At 70.4% G+C, this 18149-nt stretch overlaps 1 protein-coding gene across 1 annotated transcript in view; it reads left to right on the forward strand.

Annotated features, from left to right (window-relative positions):
* The window catches only part of NPHS1 (NPHS1 adhesion molecule, nephrin), a 30703-nt gene extending 13911 nt beyond the window's left edge, over nucleotides 1-16792 (forward strand). The window contains exons 8-25 of the mRNA XM_068929466.1: nucleotides 554-657; nucleotides 1286-1407; nucleotides 2203-2374; nucleotides 2906-3063; nucleotides 3578-3719; nucleotides 4421-4545; nucleotides 4874-5042; nucleotides 6961-7090; nucleotides 8422-8594; nucleotides 9287-9427; nucleotides 9873-10013; nucleotides 10762-10883; nucleotides 11451-11634; nucleotides 12085-12238; nucleotides 13304-13491; nucleotides 14763-14874; nucleotides 16255-16418; nucleotides 16683-16792. Of these exons, the coding sequence (XP_068785567.1) occupies nucleotides 554-657; nucleotides 1286-1407; nucleotides 2203-2374; nucleotides 2906-3063; nucleotides 3578-3719; nucleotides 4421-4545; nucleotides 4874-5042; nucleotides 6961-7090; nucleotides 8422-8594; nucleotides 9287-9427; nucleotides 9873-10013; nucleotides 10762-10883; nucleotides 11451-11634; nucleotides 12085-12238; nucleotides 13304-13491; nucleotides 14763-14874; nucleotides 16255-16418; nucleotides 16683-16777 (2596 nt within the window). The 3' untranslated portion in view covers nucleotides 16778-16792. The remainder of the gene's footprint in view (nucleotides 1-553; nucleotides 658-1285; nucleotides 1408-2202; nucleotides 2375-2905; nucleotides 3064-3577; nucleotides 3720-4420; nucleotides 4546-4873; nucleotides 5043-6960; nucleotides 7091-8421; nucleotides 8595-9286; nucleotides 9428-9872; nucleotides 10014-10761; nucleotides 10884-11450; nucleotides 11635-12084; nucleotides 12239-13303; nucleotides 13492-14762; nucleotides 14875-16254; nucleotides 16419-16682) is intronic.
* Nucleotides 16793-18149: the final 1357 nt, after the last annotated feature.

The following is an 18149-nucleotide window of genomic DNA, read 5'->3' on the forward strand; positions in this document are numbered from 1 at the left end:
GACCAGTAAGGCCCTCTAGTGGCCGCTATGGACCAGTATGAACCAGTGTGGCTGAGTAGTGGCCAGTATGGTGAGGCCCAGTAGTGACCAGCATGGACCAGTATGAACCAGTAATGTCCAGTAACAGCAAGTACGGCCCAATCCAGCCCAGTAAAGCCCAGTCCAGCCCAGTAAAGCCCAGTAAACCCCAGTAGCAGCCACTAATGGTGCACTCTAGCCAAGTCCAGCCCAGTAAGGCCTAGTAGTGGCCAGTATGGCCCAGTGCGGCCCAGTGCGGCCCAGTACAGCCCAGTACGGCCCAGTGCAGCCCAGTACGGCCCAGTGCGGCCCAGTACAGCCCAGTGCGGCCCAGTATGGCCCAGTGCCTCCCAGTAGGTCCCAGTATGGCCCAGTGCGGCCCAGTAGGTCCCAGTGCAGCCCAGTACGGCCCAGTATAGCCCAGTGCGGCCCAGTACAGCCCAGTAGGGCCCAACGCAGCTCAGTGCAGCCCAGTACGGCCCAGTACAGCCCAGTGCGGCCCAGTACAGCCCAGTGCGGCCCGGCTGTCCTGCAGGCTGACGCTGCAGCCGCCCGACCACGGGAAGCAGCTCGTTTGCTCGGCCACTAACGAGGCCGGGAGGGACCCGCCGGAGGCCGCCGTCGCCGTCAGCGTCCTCTGTGAGCCCCCAGTGCCCCCCAGTGCCCCCCAGTGCCCCCCCAGTGCCCCCAGTACCCCCAGTGCCCCTCCCAGTGCCTCCCAGTGCACCCTTGGCCCTCCCGGTGCCTCCCAGTGCCCCCCCAGTGCCTCCCAGTGCCCCTAGTGCCCCTCCCAGTGCCTCCCAGTGCACCCTCGGCCTTCCCAGTGCCTCCCAGAGCCCCTCCCAGTGCCTCCCAGTGCCTCCCGTGCCTGCCAGTCTGCCCAGCCTCCCCTCCCAGTCCCTCCCAGTCCACCCAGTGCCACTCTGAGTACCTTCCAGTGCCCCTCCCAGTGTCTCCCAGTACCTCCCAGTGTACCCACAGCCCTTCCCAGTGCCTCCCAGGGCACCCAGAGCCCCTCCCAGTATCTCCCAGTCTGCCCAGCACCCTTCCTAGTGCCTCCCAGCACCTCTCAGTCCACCCAGTGCCCCTCCCAGTGGCTCCCAGTTCACCCTGCGCCAATCCCAGTCCCTATCCATGTGCCCAGCACCCTTCCCAGTGCCTTCCAGTTCCTCCCAGTCCCCCCAGAGCCCCTCCCAGTGCCTCCCAGCCTACCCAGCACCCTTCCCAGCACCTCCCAGTGCCTCCCAGTCTGACCAGTGCCTCCCAGTCCCCCCCGAGGCCCCCACCATCGAGGGCCTGGAGGGGCCGCGGGTGCGAGCGGGGGCCACCCTGCGCCTGGACTGCATCGCCCGCGGGGGCAACCCGCCGGCCAGCCTCCACTGGGACAAGGTGCGCCCGGACGCCTGGGCCCCTCCCCGGACGCCTGGGCCCCTCCCCGGACACCTGGGTCCCTCCCTGACACCTGGGTCCCTCCCTGACACCTGGGCCCCTCCCCGGACACCTGGGTCCCTCCCTGACACCTGGGTCCCTCCCGGACACCTGGGTCCCTCCCGGACACCTGGGCCCCTCCCTGGACACCTGGGCCCCTCCCCGGACACCTGGGCCCTTTCCCAGACGCCTGGGTCCCTCCCGGACACCTGGGTCCCTCCCCGGACTCCTGGGCCCTCCCCGGACACCTGGGCCCTTTCCCAGACGCCTGGGTCCCTCCCGGACACCTGGGTCCCTCCCCGGACTCCTGGGCCCTCCCCGGACACCTGGGCCCTTTCCCAGACGCCTGGGTCCCTCCCGGACACCTGGGTCCCTCCCCGGACTCCTGGGCCCCTCCCGGACACCTGGGTCCCTCCCCGGACTCCTAGGCCCCTCCCCGGACACCTGGGCCCTTTCCCAGATGCCTGGGTCCCTCCCGGACGCCTGGGCCCTTTCCCGGACTCCTGGGCCCCTCCCGGACACCTGGGCCCCCCCCCGGACACCTGCGTCCCTCCCGGACGCCTGGGTCCCTTCCTGGACACCTGGGTCCCTCCCTGGACACCTGGGCCCCCCCCGGACACCTGGGCCCCTTCCCCAGATTCCTGGGCCCCTCCCCGGACACCTGGGTCCCTCCCCGGATGCCTGGGCCCCTCCCCGGACACCTGGGCCCCTTCCCTGGACGCCTGGGCCCCTCCCGGACGCCTGGGCCCCCCGCAGGACGGGGTGCCGCTGGCGGGCTCGTGGGTGAGCGGGGGCGGCCCGGGGGGGTCGCGGAGCCGCCTGACGCTGCAGGTGACGCCGGGGGACGACGGGGCCACGCTGGGCTGCCGGGCCGAGACCCCCGCCGCCCCCGGGGGCGTCCGCAGCGCCGTCACCCTCCGCGTCGACTGTGAGTCACCCCCGCGGGGCCCGGGGCGCGCTGGGAGCCCCTGCTGGGGGTACTGGCTGTACTGGGAGCCCAACTGGGGGCACTGGGAGCTCATACGGGGGGGAGCGGGGAGACTGGGAGCACATATTGGGATACTGGTTATACGGGGAGCCTAACTGGAGGAACTGGGTAGGTTGGGCGCCCAACTGGGGGCACTGGGAGTTCATTCTGGAGGCACTGGGTGTACTGGGAGCTCCTGCTAGGGGGACTGGAGAAACTGGGAACGTTTGCTAGGGCTTCTGGGGGCACTGGTAGTCTATACTGGGGACACTGGGCAGACTGGGGGGCAATACTGGGGGCCCTGGGTATATTAGGGGCTCCTACTGGGGGCACTGGGGGGACTAGGAGCTGCTATTGGGGGCACTGGGTAGACTGGGAGCCCATATTGGGCCCCGCAGCGGTACTGGGAGCCCCTATAGGGAGCACTGGGTAGACTGGGAGCCCCTATTGGGGGTTACTGGTCATACTGGGAGCCGCGCCGGCCGTCCCCAGACCCGCCGGCCGAGGTGACGATCGCGGGGGGCCCCGCGGTGGCCGAGAACCGGACGCTGGCCCTGTCCTGCACCAGTGCTCCCAGTAACCCCCCGGCCCGGCTCCGCTGGTGGCTGGGCGGGAGGGAGCTGGGCCCCGCCGAGACCACCCAGAGCCAGGTGGGCGCCCGGACGCCTGGGCCCCTTCGGGTGGGAGCCCGGACGCCTGGGCTCCTTGTGGGGTGGGAGCCCGGACGCCTGGGCCCCTTTGGGTGGGAGCCTGGATGCCTGGGCCCCTTGTGGGGTGGGGGACGCCTGGGCCCCTTTGGGGTGGGAGCCCGGACGCCTGGGTCCCTTGTGGGGTGGGTGCCCGGACGCCTGGGCCCCTTTGGGTGGGTACCCGGACGCCTGGGTCCCTTGTGGGGTGGGTGCCCGGACGCCTGGGCCCCTTTGGGTGGGTGCCCGGACGCCTGGGTCCCTTGTGGGGTGGGTGCCCGGACGCCTGGGCCCCTTGTGGGGTGGGAGCCCGGACGCCTGGGCCCCTTTGGGGTGGGAGCCCGGACGCCTGGGCCCCTTTGGGTGGGAGCCCGGACGCCTGGGCCCCTTTGGGCAGGAGGGAGGAGGGAGGAACCGGACGCCTGGGTGCGCCGGGGGATCCGTGGAGCTGAGCCGGACGCCTGGGCCCCTCGGTCAGGCGGCGGCCGGCGGCTGGGTGACGGTGTCCAACGTGACGGTGACGGGACGCCGGAGCGACCACGGGCGCCCGCTGCTCTGCCAGGCCCTGAGCCCCGGCCTGGGCCCCGGCCCCAGCGCCAGCCTGGTCCTCAGCGTCGCCCGTGGGTGCCTCGGGCACTGGGAGCCACTGGGGGGGCGGGGATGGGGACTGGGGGGACTGGGACAGGATGGGGGGTACTGGGAAGCACTGGGAGGCACTGGAGTAGGGATGAGGGGGGACTGGGAGGGACTGGAAGGGCCTGGGAGGGACTGGAGTGGAGATTGGGGGGATTGGGAGGGACTGGGGGGACAGGGATGGGCACTGGGAAGCACTGGGAGGCACTGGAGTAGGGATGGGGGGGGACTGGGAGGGACTGGGGGGGCCTGGGAGGGACTGGAGTGGAGATTGGGGGGATTGGGAGCCACTGGGGGGACAGGGATGGGCACTGGGAGGCACTGGAGGGGATTGGGATGGGGACGGGGCACTGGGGCAGGCTGAGGGGGACTGGGAGGGACTGGAGTGGGGATTGGGGGGACTGGGAGGGCCTGGGAGAGACTGGGAAGGAGTGGGATGGGGACTGGGAGGGACTGGGCTGGGCTGAGCCATCCTGGGGGGCAGTTGGGCTATGTTGGGCCATACTGGGCCATACTGGGAGGCTGGAAGGGGGGGTTGTGGGCTATGCTGGGCCATACTGGTCCATAGTGGTGGATGGGTTGGGCTATACTGGGAGGGGGTGGCAATGTTTCAGAGTGGGCAGGGGAAGCTGGGGGTGGGGCCTGGGGGGGGGTGGAGCCAATGCTGGCCCCGCCCCCTCCCCCGCAGACCCCCCCCAGGAGCTGTGGTTGGAGGCGCCGGGACCCAACGTCACCTTCCGGGTGGGCACCCGGGTGCGGCTGGTCTGTCACGCCCGGGGAGGGCACCCCGGCCCCCGCCTGGCCTGGCACAAGGTGGGTGCCCGGGGGCCCAGGCGTCCGGGCGGCCTCCCCGAGGGACCCAGGCGTCCGGGCTTCCTCGAGGGACCCAGGCGTCCGGGCCTCCCCGATGGCCCCAGGCATCAGAGGAGGCTTCCCCCACCCTGAGGGGCCCAGGCGTCCGGGCACGTCGCTCTCCCTGGGGTCCTCTATGGGGCCACGTCCTCCCCCCTCCCCCAAACCGGACGCCTGGGTCCCTCCCGGACGCCTGGGTCCCCGGGGTGCTCTGTGGGGCCGCGTTCCTCCCCCGTCCAACCCGGCTGCCTGGGTTGACTCCGCCCCTCTCACCTTGCCCCTCCCCCAGGACGGGCGCCTGCTGAAGGAGGGGGCCCAGGTGTCCGGGGGGGCGGTGGTGACGCGGGAGCTGCTGGTGACGGTGGCCCCCAGCGACAACGGGGCCACCTACCGCTGCGACGCCATCACCGAGCCCAAGGGCGCCCCGCTGAGCGCCAGCACCCGCCTCCGCGTCCTCTGTGAGCCCCACGGCGCCGGGGGGGGGGCGTGGGGGGGCCCTGGGGTGGCCCTGGCTGTGGGTTCCTCCATGGGGTGAAGGTGGCCCTGAAGGTGGTTGTGGGTCTGGCTGTGGGGTGGTGGTGGCCCTGGGGTGGCCATGGGTCTGGCCGTGGGGAGATGGTGGCTTCGGGGTTGCCACGTCCCTAGGTCCCTCCATGGGGTGAAGGTAGCCATAGGGTGGCCACGGGTCTGGCCGTGGGATGATGGTGGCCATGGGTCTGGCCATGGGGTGAAGTTGGCCATGGGGTGGTCACGGGTGACCATGTCCATGGGTGTTGTCCACGGGCTGAAGATGACCATGGGCTGGCCATGGGTGACCATGTCCATGGGGTGAAGGTGGCCCTGGGCTGGCCACGGGTGACCATGTCCATGGGTGTTGTCCACGGGCTGAAGATGACCATGGGCTGGCCATGGGTGACCATGTCCATGGGGTGAAGGTGGCCCTGGGCTGGCCACGGGTGACCATGTCCATGGGTGTTGTCCACGGGGTGAAGGTGGCCCTGGGCTGGCCATGGGTGACCATGTCCATGGGGTGAAGGTGGCCCTGGGCTGGCCACGGGTGACCATGTCCATGGGTGTTGTCCATGGGCTGAAGATGACCATGGGCTCACCATGGGTGACCACGTCCATGGGGTGAAGGTGGCCCTGGGCTGGCCATGGGTGACCATGTCCATGGGTGTTGTCCACGGGGTGAAGGTGGCCCTGGGCTGGCCATGGGTGACCATGTCCATGGGGTGAAGGTGGCCCTGGGCTGGCCATGGGTGACCATGTCCATGGGTGTTGTCCACGGGCTGAAGATGACCATGGGCTGGCCATGGGTGACCACGTCCATGGGGTGAAGGTGGCCCTGGGCTGGCCATGGGTGACCATGTCCACGGGGTGAAGATGACCATGGGCTGGCCATGGGTGACCATGTCCATGGGTGCTGTCCACGGGGTGAAGGTGGCCCTGGGCTGGCCATGGGTGACCATGTCCATGGGGTGAAGGTGGCCCTGGGCTGGCCATGGGTGACCATGTCCATGGGTGTTGTCCACGGGCTGAAGATGACCATGGGCTGGCCATGGGTGACCATGTCCATGGGTGTTGTCCATGGGGTGAAGGTGGCCCTGGGGTGGCCATGGGTGACCATGTCCATGGGTGTTGTCCACGGGGTGAGGGTGGCCCTGGGCTGGCCATGGGTGACCACGTCCATGGGGTGAGGGTGGCCCTGGGCTGGCCATGGGTGACCATGTCCATGGGTGTTGTCCACGGGGTGAAGATGACCATGGGCTGGCCATGGGTGACCATGTCCATGGGTGTTGTCCACGGGGTGAAGATGACCATGGGCTGGCCATGGGTGACCACGTCCATGGGGTGAGGGTGGCCCTGGGCTGGCCATGGGTGACCATGTCCATGGGTGTTGTCCACGGGGTGAGGGTGGCCCTGGGCTGGCCATGGGTGACCATGTCCACGGGGTGAAGATGACCATGGGCTGGCCATGGGTGACCATGTCCATGGGTGCTGTCCACGGGCTGAAGATGACCATGGGCTGGCCATGGGTGACCATGTCCATGGGGTGAAGGTGGCCCTGGGCTGGCCACGGGTGACCATGTCCATGGGTGTTGTCCACGGGGTGAAGATGACCATGGGCTGGCCATGGGTGACCATGTCCATGGGGTGAGGGTGGCCCTGGGCTGGCCATGGGTGACCATGTCCATGGGTGCTGTCCACGGGGTGAAGGTGGCCCTGGGGTGATGTGGACGTGGGGTGCTCGTGTCCATGGGTCCACCCATGGGGTGACCGTCTCCGTGGGTCTGGCCACGGGGCCACGGTGGCCGCGGGACAACACGTCCACGCGCCCCGTGGCCACGCGTGACGCTGGCGTGCCCGTGTGGCCAGTCCCCCCGCTCTCCGTGACCATCACGGCGGCGCCCCGCGAGGTCCGCCGGGGCCAGACCCTCGTCCTCACGTGCGTGGCCGGCAGCGCCCACCCGGCCCCCCACATCACCTGGCACCGCCAAGGCCACGCGTAGGTGGCCCCTGTCCCCCCCCCCCCGGCCCATGTCACGCCTCCCGTGTTGTCCCCCCGTGTGGCCCCACGTGCCCCCCTCCCCGGGCGCTTGTGCTCCCCGTGGTGTCTCATCCTGTGTCATCTCGTTTCCACCCGCGTGCTCTGTCCTGGCCTGTCCCCCACGTCCTGTGTGATCGCGTGTTGTCCCGTGTCACCCCGTGTCCCATGAACTTGGGGCCCTGTGTCCCCCGTTGTCCCACGATGTCGCGTTGCCCCATGTCATCCTGTATGGTTCCCCATGTCCCTGTCTCCTCCATGTCCCCCATGTCCCCCCATGACCCCCCATGTCCCCCCATGTCCCTCCATGTCCCCCCATGTCCCCCCGTGTCCCCCATGTCCCCCATGTCCCCCCATGTCCCCCCATGTCCCCCCATGTCCCTCCATGTCCCCCATGTCCCCCATGTCCCCCATGTCCTCCATGTCCCCCATGTCCCCCCGTGTCCCTCCATGTCCCCCCATGTCCCCCATGTCCCCCCATGTCCCTCCATGTCCCTCCATGTCCCCCGTGTCCCCCCATGTCCCCCCATGTCCCCCATGTCCCCCGTGTCCCTCCATGTCCCCCATGTCCCCCCATGTCCCTCCATGTCCCTCCATGTCCCCCGTGTCCCCCCATGTCCCCCCATGTCCCCCATGTCCCCCCATGTCCCTCCATGTCCCCCATGTCCCCCATGTCCCCCATGTCCCCCATGTCCTCCATGTCCCCCATGTCCCCCCGTGTCCCTCCATGTCCCTCCATCTCCTCCATGTCCCCCCATGTCCCTCCATGTCCCCCATGTCCCCCCATGTCCCCCCATGTCCCTCCATGTCCCCCATGTCCCCCCATGTCCCCCATGTCCCCCCATGTCCCCCCATGTCCCCCATGTCCTCCATGTCCCCCATGTCCCCCCGTGTCCCTCCATGTCCCTCCATGTCCCCCATGTCCCCCCATGTCCCTCCATGTCCCCCATGTCCCCCATGTCCCCCCATGTCCCCCATGTCCTGCCGTGTGGTCCCGTATCCCATCTTTCCGTTTGGCTCTGTGTCATCCCATGCTCCCGTGTCCTCCCGTGTCCTCCCGTGTGTTCACGTGCACTCGCGGGCGATGCCGCATGTGCTCGCGTGTTGCTGCGGGTGCTCGCGGGTGCTCGCGGGTGACGCCGCGTGTTGCTGCGTGTGCTCGCGGGTGACGCCGCGTGTTGCTGCGGGTGCTCGCGTGTTGCTGCGGGTGCTCGCGGGTGCTCGCGGGTGACGCCGCGTGTTGCTGCGGGTGCTCGCGGGTGCTCGCGGGTGACGCCCGTCGCCCCCGGCAGGCTGGAGGCGAAGGCGCTGCCGTCGAGCAAGGGCGACTTCGGGGGCGTCACGGCTGCGTCACGCGTGTGGCTGCGCGTCGGCCCGGCGGACCAGGGCCAGCGGGTGACGTGTGCGGCCACCAGCCCCGGCCTGGGCGTGACCGTCAGCGCCGCCCACTGCCTCGCCGTCCGCCGTGAGCCTGGGGGGGGCGCTGGGCCGGACTGGGCCATACTGGGAGGGCTCTGGGGGGCGCTGGGACATGCTAGGAGGGGATTGGGGGGGCCTGGGAGGGACTGGGAGGGGACTGGAGGCGATGGGAGGGGACTGGGAGTCAGCTAGGAGGAGACTGGGAGGGACTGGGAGGGCACTGGGAGCACTGGGGGGGCCTAGGGGGCACTGGAACATACTGGGAGGGGACTGGAGGGAGTGGGAGGGGATTGGAGGGGACTGAGGGGCACTAGGGGTCACTGGGAGCGCACTGAAGGGGACTGGGAGGCACTGGGGGGCACTGGGAGGGGACTGGGGGACACTGGGGGGCACTGGGAGGGGACTAGAGCACTGGGAGGGCACTGGGGAGCAATGGGAGGGGACTGGGATGGGACTGGAAGGGATTAAGGGGCACTGGGGCACATTGGGAGGGAACTGGGACATATTGGAAGGCACTGGGAGGGAGCGGAAGGGCACTGGGGGGCTGGGAAGGGGACTGGGGGGACTGGAGGGCACTGGGAGGGCACTGGGAGGGCTTGGTCACCCCCAGACGCCCCCGAATTCGAGCTGGGCCCAGGCGTCCGGGTGGTAGCCTGGGAGCTGGCGGGCCCTGGAAGGCACTGGGAGGGCACTGGGGGCGGGAGGGGGGGGGCACTGGGACAGACTGGTCGCCCCCAGACGCCCCCGAGTTCGAGGTGGGCCCAGGCGTCCGGGTGGTGGCCCGGGAACTGGAGGGGGCCCGGCTGCCGCTGGCCGTCGTCGCCCACCCCCCCGTGGAGACCTGCGCCTGGAGCCGGGCCGGGCGGCCCCTGCGCCCAGGTACTGGGAGCACTGGGAAGGGAGGCTGGGGGGCACTGGGTTGAGGAACTGGGAGCGCTGGGGGGAGCCGGGGCACAAGGAGTGGGAGCGGAGGGCACTGGGAGGGGAACTGGGGGCACTGGGAGCACTGGGAGGGGGAACTGGGAGCACTGGGGGGGTTGTGGGCACTGGGAGCACTGGGAGGGGAACTGGGAGCACTGGGAACACTGGGAGAAAGAGCACTGGGAACACTGGGAGGGGGAATTGGGGGTCCTGGGGGCACTGGGAACACTAGAAGGGGAGGTTGCAGGCACTGGGAGCACTGGGAGAAGGCGGTGGGGGGGAACTGGGAGCACTGGGAGGGGGAGCTGCGGGCACTGGGAGCCCCGGGTGGGGGTTGGGGGGTACAGGGGAAGGACCCAGGAGTCCGGGCGGGGGCCTGACCCCGCCCCCGTGACCCCCGCAGAAGGGTCGCCCCGGCACCACCTGGCCGAGGGGGGGGCCCTGGACATCGACAACGTCACCCGGGGGGACGCCGGCACCTACGGGGTGGAGTGCCGCAACGCCGAGGGGGTGGCCAGCACCCACGTCCTCCTCCTCGTCCACTGTGAGCCCCCCATAGCACCCACGGGTGCCCCACGATGCCTCACGCTCCCCCATAGCACCCCCACGGCCCCCCATAGCACCCACCAGCTCCCATCCCCACTCCACGGGGTCGAGTGCCTCAACGCTGAGAGGCTGGCCAGCACCCACGTCCTCCTCCTCGTCCACTGTGAGCCCCCCATAGCACCCACGGGTGCCCCACAGTGCCTCACGCTCCCCCATAGCACCCCCACGGCCCTCCATAGCACCCCCACAGCCCCCCATAGCACCCATCAGCTCCCATCCCCACTCCACGGAGTCGAGTGCTGCAACGCTGAGAGGCTGGCCAGCACCCATGTCCTCGTCCTCGTCCTCTGTGAGACCCCCATAGCACCCACGGGTGCCCCACGATGCCCCACAGCCCCCCATAGCACCCCCACAGGCCCTCATAGCACCCATCAGCTCCCATCCCCACTCCACGGGGTCAAGTGCCTCAATGCCGAGGGGGTGACCAGCACCCATGTCCTCTTCCTTGTCCACTGCGACTCCTAGAGCACCCACGGGTGCCCCATGGTGCCCCACAGCCCCCCTCAGCTTCCCATAGCACCCTATAGCACCCCATGGCACCCTACCTCACCCCACAGCACCCCACGGCACCCCACAGCAGCCAATGGTACCCCATAGCACCCAATGGCACCCCCTGCCCCACGGCTGCCCCCGCCATAGCCTCCCCCTGCCCCGGAGGGCCCCTGACCCCCGACCCCTGCGCCCAGACCCACCGGCCATCCGGCGCCTGCCCGACCCGGTGGTGGTGGACGAGGGCGGCTCCGTGGAGCTGCTGTGCGAGGCCGAGGGGAGCCCCATGCCCCCGGGGAGCCTCCAGTGGGGCCGCCTGGTACGGGGACACGGAGGGACGTGGGGGACATGAGGGACGTGGAGGACATAAGGGGACATGGGGGGACATGGAGCACATGGAGGGACTTGGAGGACATGGGGGACACGGAGATGGAGGAACATGGAGGACATGAGGGGACATGGTGGGATATGGAAGGACTTGGAGGACATGGGGGACATGGAGATGGAGGAACATGGAGGGACATGGGGGGAGATGGGGGGAGATGGGGGACATGGAGGGTCATGGGGGATATGTGGGGACATGGACATGGGGGACATGGAGGGACGTGGAGGGACGTGGACATGGGGGACATGGGGCATGGAGGGACATGGGATATGGAGGGACATGGGGGGACTTGGAGGACATGGGGGGACATGGGGGGATATGGAGGGACATGGGGGGACTTGGAGGACATGGGGGGACATGGGGGGATATGGGGGGACATGGGGATGTGGAGGGACATGGGACATGGACATGGGGGGACATGAAGGCACATGGGGGACATGGGAGATATTGGGGGACATGGGAGACATGTCCCTCCACGTGCCCCCCTCCATGTCCCCACAGGCAGAGGCGTCCCAGGGCCCAGGCCCGGGGGGGCTCCCTGGGGAGCTGCTGCCCGAGGAGGAGGGCCCTGTGGGGCGCCTACGGGTGCGGGGGGCCCGCCGGGACTTGGGGGGCCCCTACGAGTGCCGAGTCGACACCGGGGTGCCGCCCCCGGCCCGGGCCACCGTCCGCCTCATCGTCCGCTGTACGTCAGGCACGGGGAAGGGGGGGACATCGGGGACAGGGGGGGACACCTAAGGGTGAGACAGCCGCAAAGGATGGGGTAGATCCCTTTGGAGAGGGACACCCATGGTGGGGGACATCAGGGATGGAGGAACACCCAAGGGTGGGGACACCTGGGAAGCGGGGGGGGAATCTCCATGGGTGGGACACCCATAGGGATGGAGTAGCCACCTGGGAGGGGACCAAGGATGGGGGGACACCAGGGACAAGAGAGTGTGCCCAACATGGGGGGGACACCCATTGGGGTGGGGGGGGAACACGGGGGACAAGAGGGGGCACCCCAGGGTGGGGCAGTCCAGGAGTAGGGGGTCATGAGCAAGGACATGAGGGGGGACCATGGGCACTTGGGGGGCTCCCAGGGACACTCCAGAGTGGAGGACACCCCCCCCAACAGCTGTGCCCCCTCCTCCAGATGCCCCCGAGCTGGAGGTGGCGCCGGAGCCCGAGTGGGTGCCGGTGCCGGACGGGTCGGACACGGCAGAGCTGCGGTGCCGGGCCCAGGGCGTCCCCGGGGTGCAGCTGCGCTGGGAGCGTGACGGGCGTCCGCTGGGTGCCAGCGAGAGCAGGTACCTGGCTGAGCCCAAGGGGGCCAGCTGGGGCCCAGTCGGGGTCAACCAGACCCAACTGGGGCCAACCAGACCCAGTCAGACCCAACCAGACCCAACTGGGGCCAACCAGACCCAACTGGGGCCAACCAGACCCAATCAGACCCAACCAGACCCAGTTGGGCCCAACCAAACCCAGTCAGACCAAACAAGTCCCAGCTAGAGCCAGTTGGGCCCAACCAGACCCAACAAGTCCCAACTAGACCCAACTGGGGCCAACCAGACCCAATCAGACCCAATCAGACCCAGTTGGGCCCAACCAGACCCAGTCAGACCCAACTAGAGCCAGTTGGGCCCAACCAAACCCAACAAGTCCCAGCTAGACCCAGTTGGGCCCAACCAGACCCAACAAGTCCCAAGTAGACCCAGTTGGGCCCAACCAGACCCAATCAGACCCAACCAGACCCAGTTGGGCCCTACCAGACCCAATCAGACCCAACCAGACCCAGTTGGGCCCAACCAGACCCAATCAGACCCAACCAGACCCAGTTGGGCCCAACCAGACCCAATCAGACCCAACCAGACCCAACTGGGGCCAACCAGACCCAATCAGACCCAACCAGACCCAGTTGGGCCCTACCAGACCCAATCAGACCCAACTAGAGCCCATTGGGCCCAACCAGACCCAACAAGTCCCAAGTAGACCCAGTTGGGCCCAACCAGACCCAACAAGTCCCAACCAGACCCAGTTGGGCCCAACCAGACCCAATCAGACCCAACTGGGGCCAACCAGACCCAGTTGGGCCCAACCAGACCCAACAAGTCCCAAGTAGACCCAGTTGGGCCCAACCAAACCCAACCAAGCCAAACAGGGACCAACCAAGCCAGGAGGGTTTGGGGTGCCCAGTACCAAGCTGGGCCGAACCAGGCTGAACTGGGCCAAGAGGCCGGCCCAGTACCGAACTGGGCTGGGCCCAACGGCTCTGGGGCACGTGGAGATGGAAGTCCTGCTCTAGCCTCGTTCCAATTTTCATCGTTTTTGGCCCCGATCTGATTTTATGCCCCCCGACGGGGGTGTCCCCGCAGGTACCAGGAGCAGCAGTGGCGCGAGGGACCCTGGACCCGCAGCGTCCTCACCGTGGCCAACGTGAGCCTGGAGCGGGCCCAGAGCCGGGCCTTGGGCCGGGGCCGGAACCGGACGCTGGGCACCTTCGTCTGCGTCGCCCAGAACCCGCTGGGCACGGCCCGGCGCCGCCTCCAGCTCCAGCTCGCTGGTACCGGGCCGGGGGGGGAACTGGGGGGACGTTGAGGGGAATTGAGAGGATATTGGGAGCACTGGGGGGGGCACTGGGAGGATAATGGGGGGATATTGGGGGAACTGGGGGGATAGTGGGGGAATTGGGGGGATATGGGGAGCAGTGGAGGGGCACTGGGAGGATAATGGGGGATGGTGGGGGGATATGGGGGGCACTGGGAGGATAATGGGGGATGGTGGGGGGGCACTGGGAGGATAATGGGGGATGGTGGGGGGATATGGGGAGCAGTGGGGGGGCACTGGGAGGATAATGGGGGATGGTGGGGGGATATGGGGGGCACTGGGAGGATAATGGGGGATGGTGGGGGGATATGGGGAGCAGTGGGGGGGCACTGGGAGAATAATGGGGGATGGTGGGGGGGCACTGGGAGGACAATGGGGGATGGTGGGGGGATATGGGGAGCAGTGGGGGGGCACTGGGAGGATAATGGGGGATGGTGGGGGGATATGGGGGGCACTGGGAGGATAATGGGGGATGGTGGGATATGGGGAGCAGTGGGGGGGCACTGGGAGGATAATGGGGGATGGTGGGGGGATATGGGGGGCACTGGGAGGATAATGGGGGATGGTGGGATATGGGGAGCAGTGGGGGGGCACTGGGAGGATAATGGGGGATGGTGGGGGGGCACTGGGAGGACAATGGGGGATGGTGGGGGGATATGGGGAGCACTGGGGGGGCACTGGGAGGATAATGGGGGATGGTGGGGGATATGGGGGGCACTGGAAGGATAATGGGGGATGGTGGGGGGATATGGGGAGCACTGGGGGGCACTGGGAGGATAATGGGGGATGGTGGGGGGAACTGGGGGGATATTGGGGGAATTGGGGGATATGGGGAGCAGTGGGGGGGCACTGGGAGGATAATGGGGGGATATAGGGGGAACTGGGGGGATATTGGGGGGCACTGGGAGGATAATGAGGGGGAACTGGGGGGATATAGGGGGAACTGGGGGGATATTGGGGGATACTGGGAGAAGTTGGGGGATTTGGGGGGCACTGGGAGGATAACGGGATGGGGGGAAACCGGGGGGGGACACTGGGAGGAAATGGGAGGAGATAGGGGATACTGGGGGCGCTGGGGGATATTGGGGGGCGCTGGGGGGATACTGGGGGGATACTGGGGGCACTGGCCGGCTCCCGGGTGAGCACTGGGGGGCACGGGGGGTACTGGGGGATACTGGGGGTTACTGGGCGGCTCCTGACGCCGCCCGCTCTCCCCCCCCGCCCCAGACCGGCCCGACGCCCCCGGGGGGCTGCGGGTGCTGGCGGCGACCCCCACGTCGCTGAGCCTGGCCTGGCGCCCCGGCTTCGATGGGGGGCTGCCCCAGAGCTTCCTCGTCAGGTGGGACCCGCCCCCCCGCGTCCCACAATGCCCCGCGGCCACCCCCCCCAAAAAAACCCTCCTGGTGACCCCCAAAAACCTCCATCGGGACCCCCCAAATCCCCCTGGAGACCCCCCAACCCCCCCCGTGCCGTTCCCACCCCACTTCCGGTGGGTCCGGCCCCACTTCCGGCCCCCCCGTGCGGTTCCCACCCCACTTCCGGTGGGTCCGACCCCACTTCCGGCCCCCCCGTGCGGTCCCCACCCCACTTCCGGTGGGTCCGGCCCCACTTCCGGCCCCCCCGTGCCGTTCCCACCCCACTTCCGGTGGGTCCGGCCCCACTTCCGGCCCCCCATGCGGTTCCCACCCCACTTCCGGTGGGTCTGGACCCACTTCCGGCCCCCCCGTGCGGTTCCCACCCCACTTCCGGTGGGTCCGGCCCCACTTCCGGCCCGCCCGTGCGGTTCCCTCCCCACTTCCGGTGGGTCCGGCCCCACTTCCGGCCCCCCCGTGCCGTTCCCACCCCACTTCCGGTGGGTCCGGCCCCACTTCCGGCCCCCCCGTGCGGTTCCCACCCCACTTCCGGTGGGTCCGGCCCCACTTCCGGCCCCCCCGTGCCGTTCCCACCCCACTTCCGGTGGGTCCGGCCCCACTTCCGGCCCCCCCGTGCGGTTCCCTCCCCACTTCCGGTGGGTCCGGCCCCACTTCCGGCCCCCCCATGTGGTTCCCACCCCACTTCCGGTGGGTCCGGCCCCACTTCCGGCCCCCATGCGGTTCCCACCCCACTTCCGGTGGGTCTGGACCCACTTCCGGCCCCCCCGTGCGGTTCCCACCCCACTTCCGGTGGGTCCGACCCCACTTCCGGCCCCCCCGTGCCGTTCCCACCCCACTTCCGGTGCGTCCGGCCCCACTTCCGGCCCCCCCGTGCCGTTCCCACCCCACTTCCGGTGGGTCTGGACCCACTTCCGGCCCCCCCGTGCGGTTCCCACCCCACTTCCGGTGGGTCCGGCCCCACTTCCGGCCCCCCGTGCCGTTCCCACCCCACTTCCGGTCGGTCCGGCCCCACTTCCGGCCCCCCCGTGCCGTTCCCACCCCACTTCCGGTGGGTCCGGCCCCACTTCCGGCCCCCCCGTGCGGTTCCCACCCCACTTCCGGTGGGTCCGGCCCCACTTCCGGCCCCCCCGTGCCGTTCCCACCCCACTTCCGGTGGGTCCGACCCCACTTCCGGCCCCCCCGTGCCGTTCCCACCCCACTTCCGGTGGGTCCGGCCCCACTTCCGGCCCCCCGTGCCGTTCCCACCCCACTTCCGGTGGGTCCGGCCCCACTTCCGGTCCCCCCACCCACAACTTCCGGTTCCCTGTTGGTTCCCAACCCTGACCCCGCCCCTTCCGGTCCCGCAGCGTTTCCGGCCCGGGCGCCCCCCCGCCCCCCGCCGCCCTCCTGGCGCCGGCCCCGCCCGTGACGTTGGGGGGGCTCCGCCCGGCCACGCCCTATGACGTCAGCGTGCGGGCGCGCAACGCCCGCGGCGACAGCCCGGCCGCCGCCATCGCTGCCGTCACCGCCGGTACCGGGGGGGGCGGGGCCGGAAGTGGGGCGGGGACCGGAAGTGGGAAGGGGATGGGACCGGAAGTGGGGCGGGGACCGGAAGTGGGGCAGGGGGCGGGACCGGAAGTGGGGCGGGGCGGGGACCGGAAGTGGGGTGGAAACCGGAAGTGGGGCGGGACCGGAAGTGGGTGGGGCCGTGAGCACCGGAAGGGGGCCGGAACCGGAAGGGGCGGGGCTCGGGCACCTGGGCCCCTCCCTCCCGCTCCCCCCTCCCCCCCGCCAGAGCTGCCGCAGGAGCCGCCGGCGCCGCCGGGGGAGGAGCCACCGCCGCCCCCCCCAGGTAGGGGGAGGGGCCCCGGATGCCTGGGCCCCTTCTAGGTGGGGGAGGGGCCCCGGACGCCTGGGCCCCCCTTTGGGTGGGGGATGGGACCCCGGACGCCTGGGTCCCTCAGAGGCCCCGGACGCCTGGGCCCTCTGCGGGTGGGGGATGGGACCCCGGACGCCTGGGCCCCGTCTAGGTGGGGGAGGGGCCCCGGACGCCTGGGCCCTCTGCGGGTGGGGGATGGGACCCCGGACGCCTGGGCCCTCTGCGGGTGGGGGAGGGGCCCCGGACGCCTGGGCCCCTCTTTGGGTGGGGGAGGGGACCCCGGACGCCTGGGCCCTCTGCGGGTGGGGGAGGGGCCCCGGACGCCTGGGCCCCGTCTAGGTGGGGGATGGGACCCCGGACGCCTGGGCCCCTCTTTGGGTGGGGGATGGGACCCCGGACGCCTGGGCCCTCTGCGGGTGGGGGAGGGGCCCTGGACTCCTGGGCCCCTCTTTGGGTGGGGGAGGGACCCCGGACGCCTGGGCCCCTCGGAGGTCCCGGACGCCTGGGCCCCATCTAGGTGGGGGATGGGACCCCGGACGCCTGGGCCCCCTTTGGGTGGGGGAGGGGCCCCGGACGCCTGGGCCCCGTCTAGTTGGGGGATGGGACCCCGGACGCCTGGGCCCTCTGCGGGTGGGGGAGGGACCCCGGAGGCCTGGGCCCCTCGGAGGTCCCGGACGCCTGGGCCCCGTCTAGGTGGGGGATGGGACCCCGGACGCCTGGGCCCTTCCGCCGGGGTGGGGGAGGGGGGAGCGGCCGGACGCCGGGGTCCCCCCCCCCCCGGTCCATGGCCCCTTCCCATCAGGCTTTGCGGGGCCGGCGGCCCTGCTGGGGGGGCTCAGCGGCCTTGGGGGGCTCCTGCTGCTGGGCAACGCGGCCCTGGCCGGGCTCGTGCTGCGGCGCCGCCGCCGGGGCCCAGGCGTCCGGGCGGGCCCAGGCGTCCGGGCCGAGCGCCGCTCCCGGAACGACTACGGCCCCAAGGAGAGCGGCGAGGTGAGCGGGCGCCCGGACGCCTGGGCCCCTTCTCGGGATGGGGGGGGGCGCCCGGACGCCTGGGCCCCTTCTCGGGTGGGGGGGGGCGCCCGGATGCCTGGGCCCCTTCTTGGGGGGGTGCCGGACGCCTGGGCCCCTTCTCGGGTGGGGGGGGGCGCCCGGATGCCTGGGCCCCTTCTTGGGGGGGGCACCTGGACGCCTGGGCCCCTTCTCGGGTGGGGGGGGGCGCCCGGATGCCTGGGCCCCTTCTTGGGGGGGGCACCTGGACGCCTGGGCCCCTTCTCGGGTGGGGGGGGGCGCCCGGACGCCTGGGCCCTTTCTCGGGTGGGGGGGGGGCGCCCGGACGCCTGGGCCCCTTCTCGGGATGGGGGGGGGCGCCCGGACGCCTGGGCC

This window comes from Struthio camelus, unplaced genomic scaffold, assembly GCF_040807025.1.
Source record: "Struthio camelus isolate bStrCam1 unplaced genomic scaffold, bStrCam1.hap1 HAP1_SCAFFOLD_115, whole genome shotgun sequence".
NCBI lineage: Eukaryota > Metazoa > Chordata > Aves > Struthioniformes > Struthionidae > Struthio > Struthio camelus.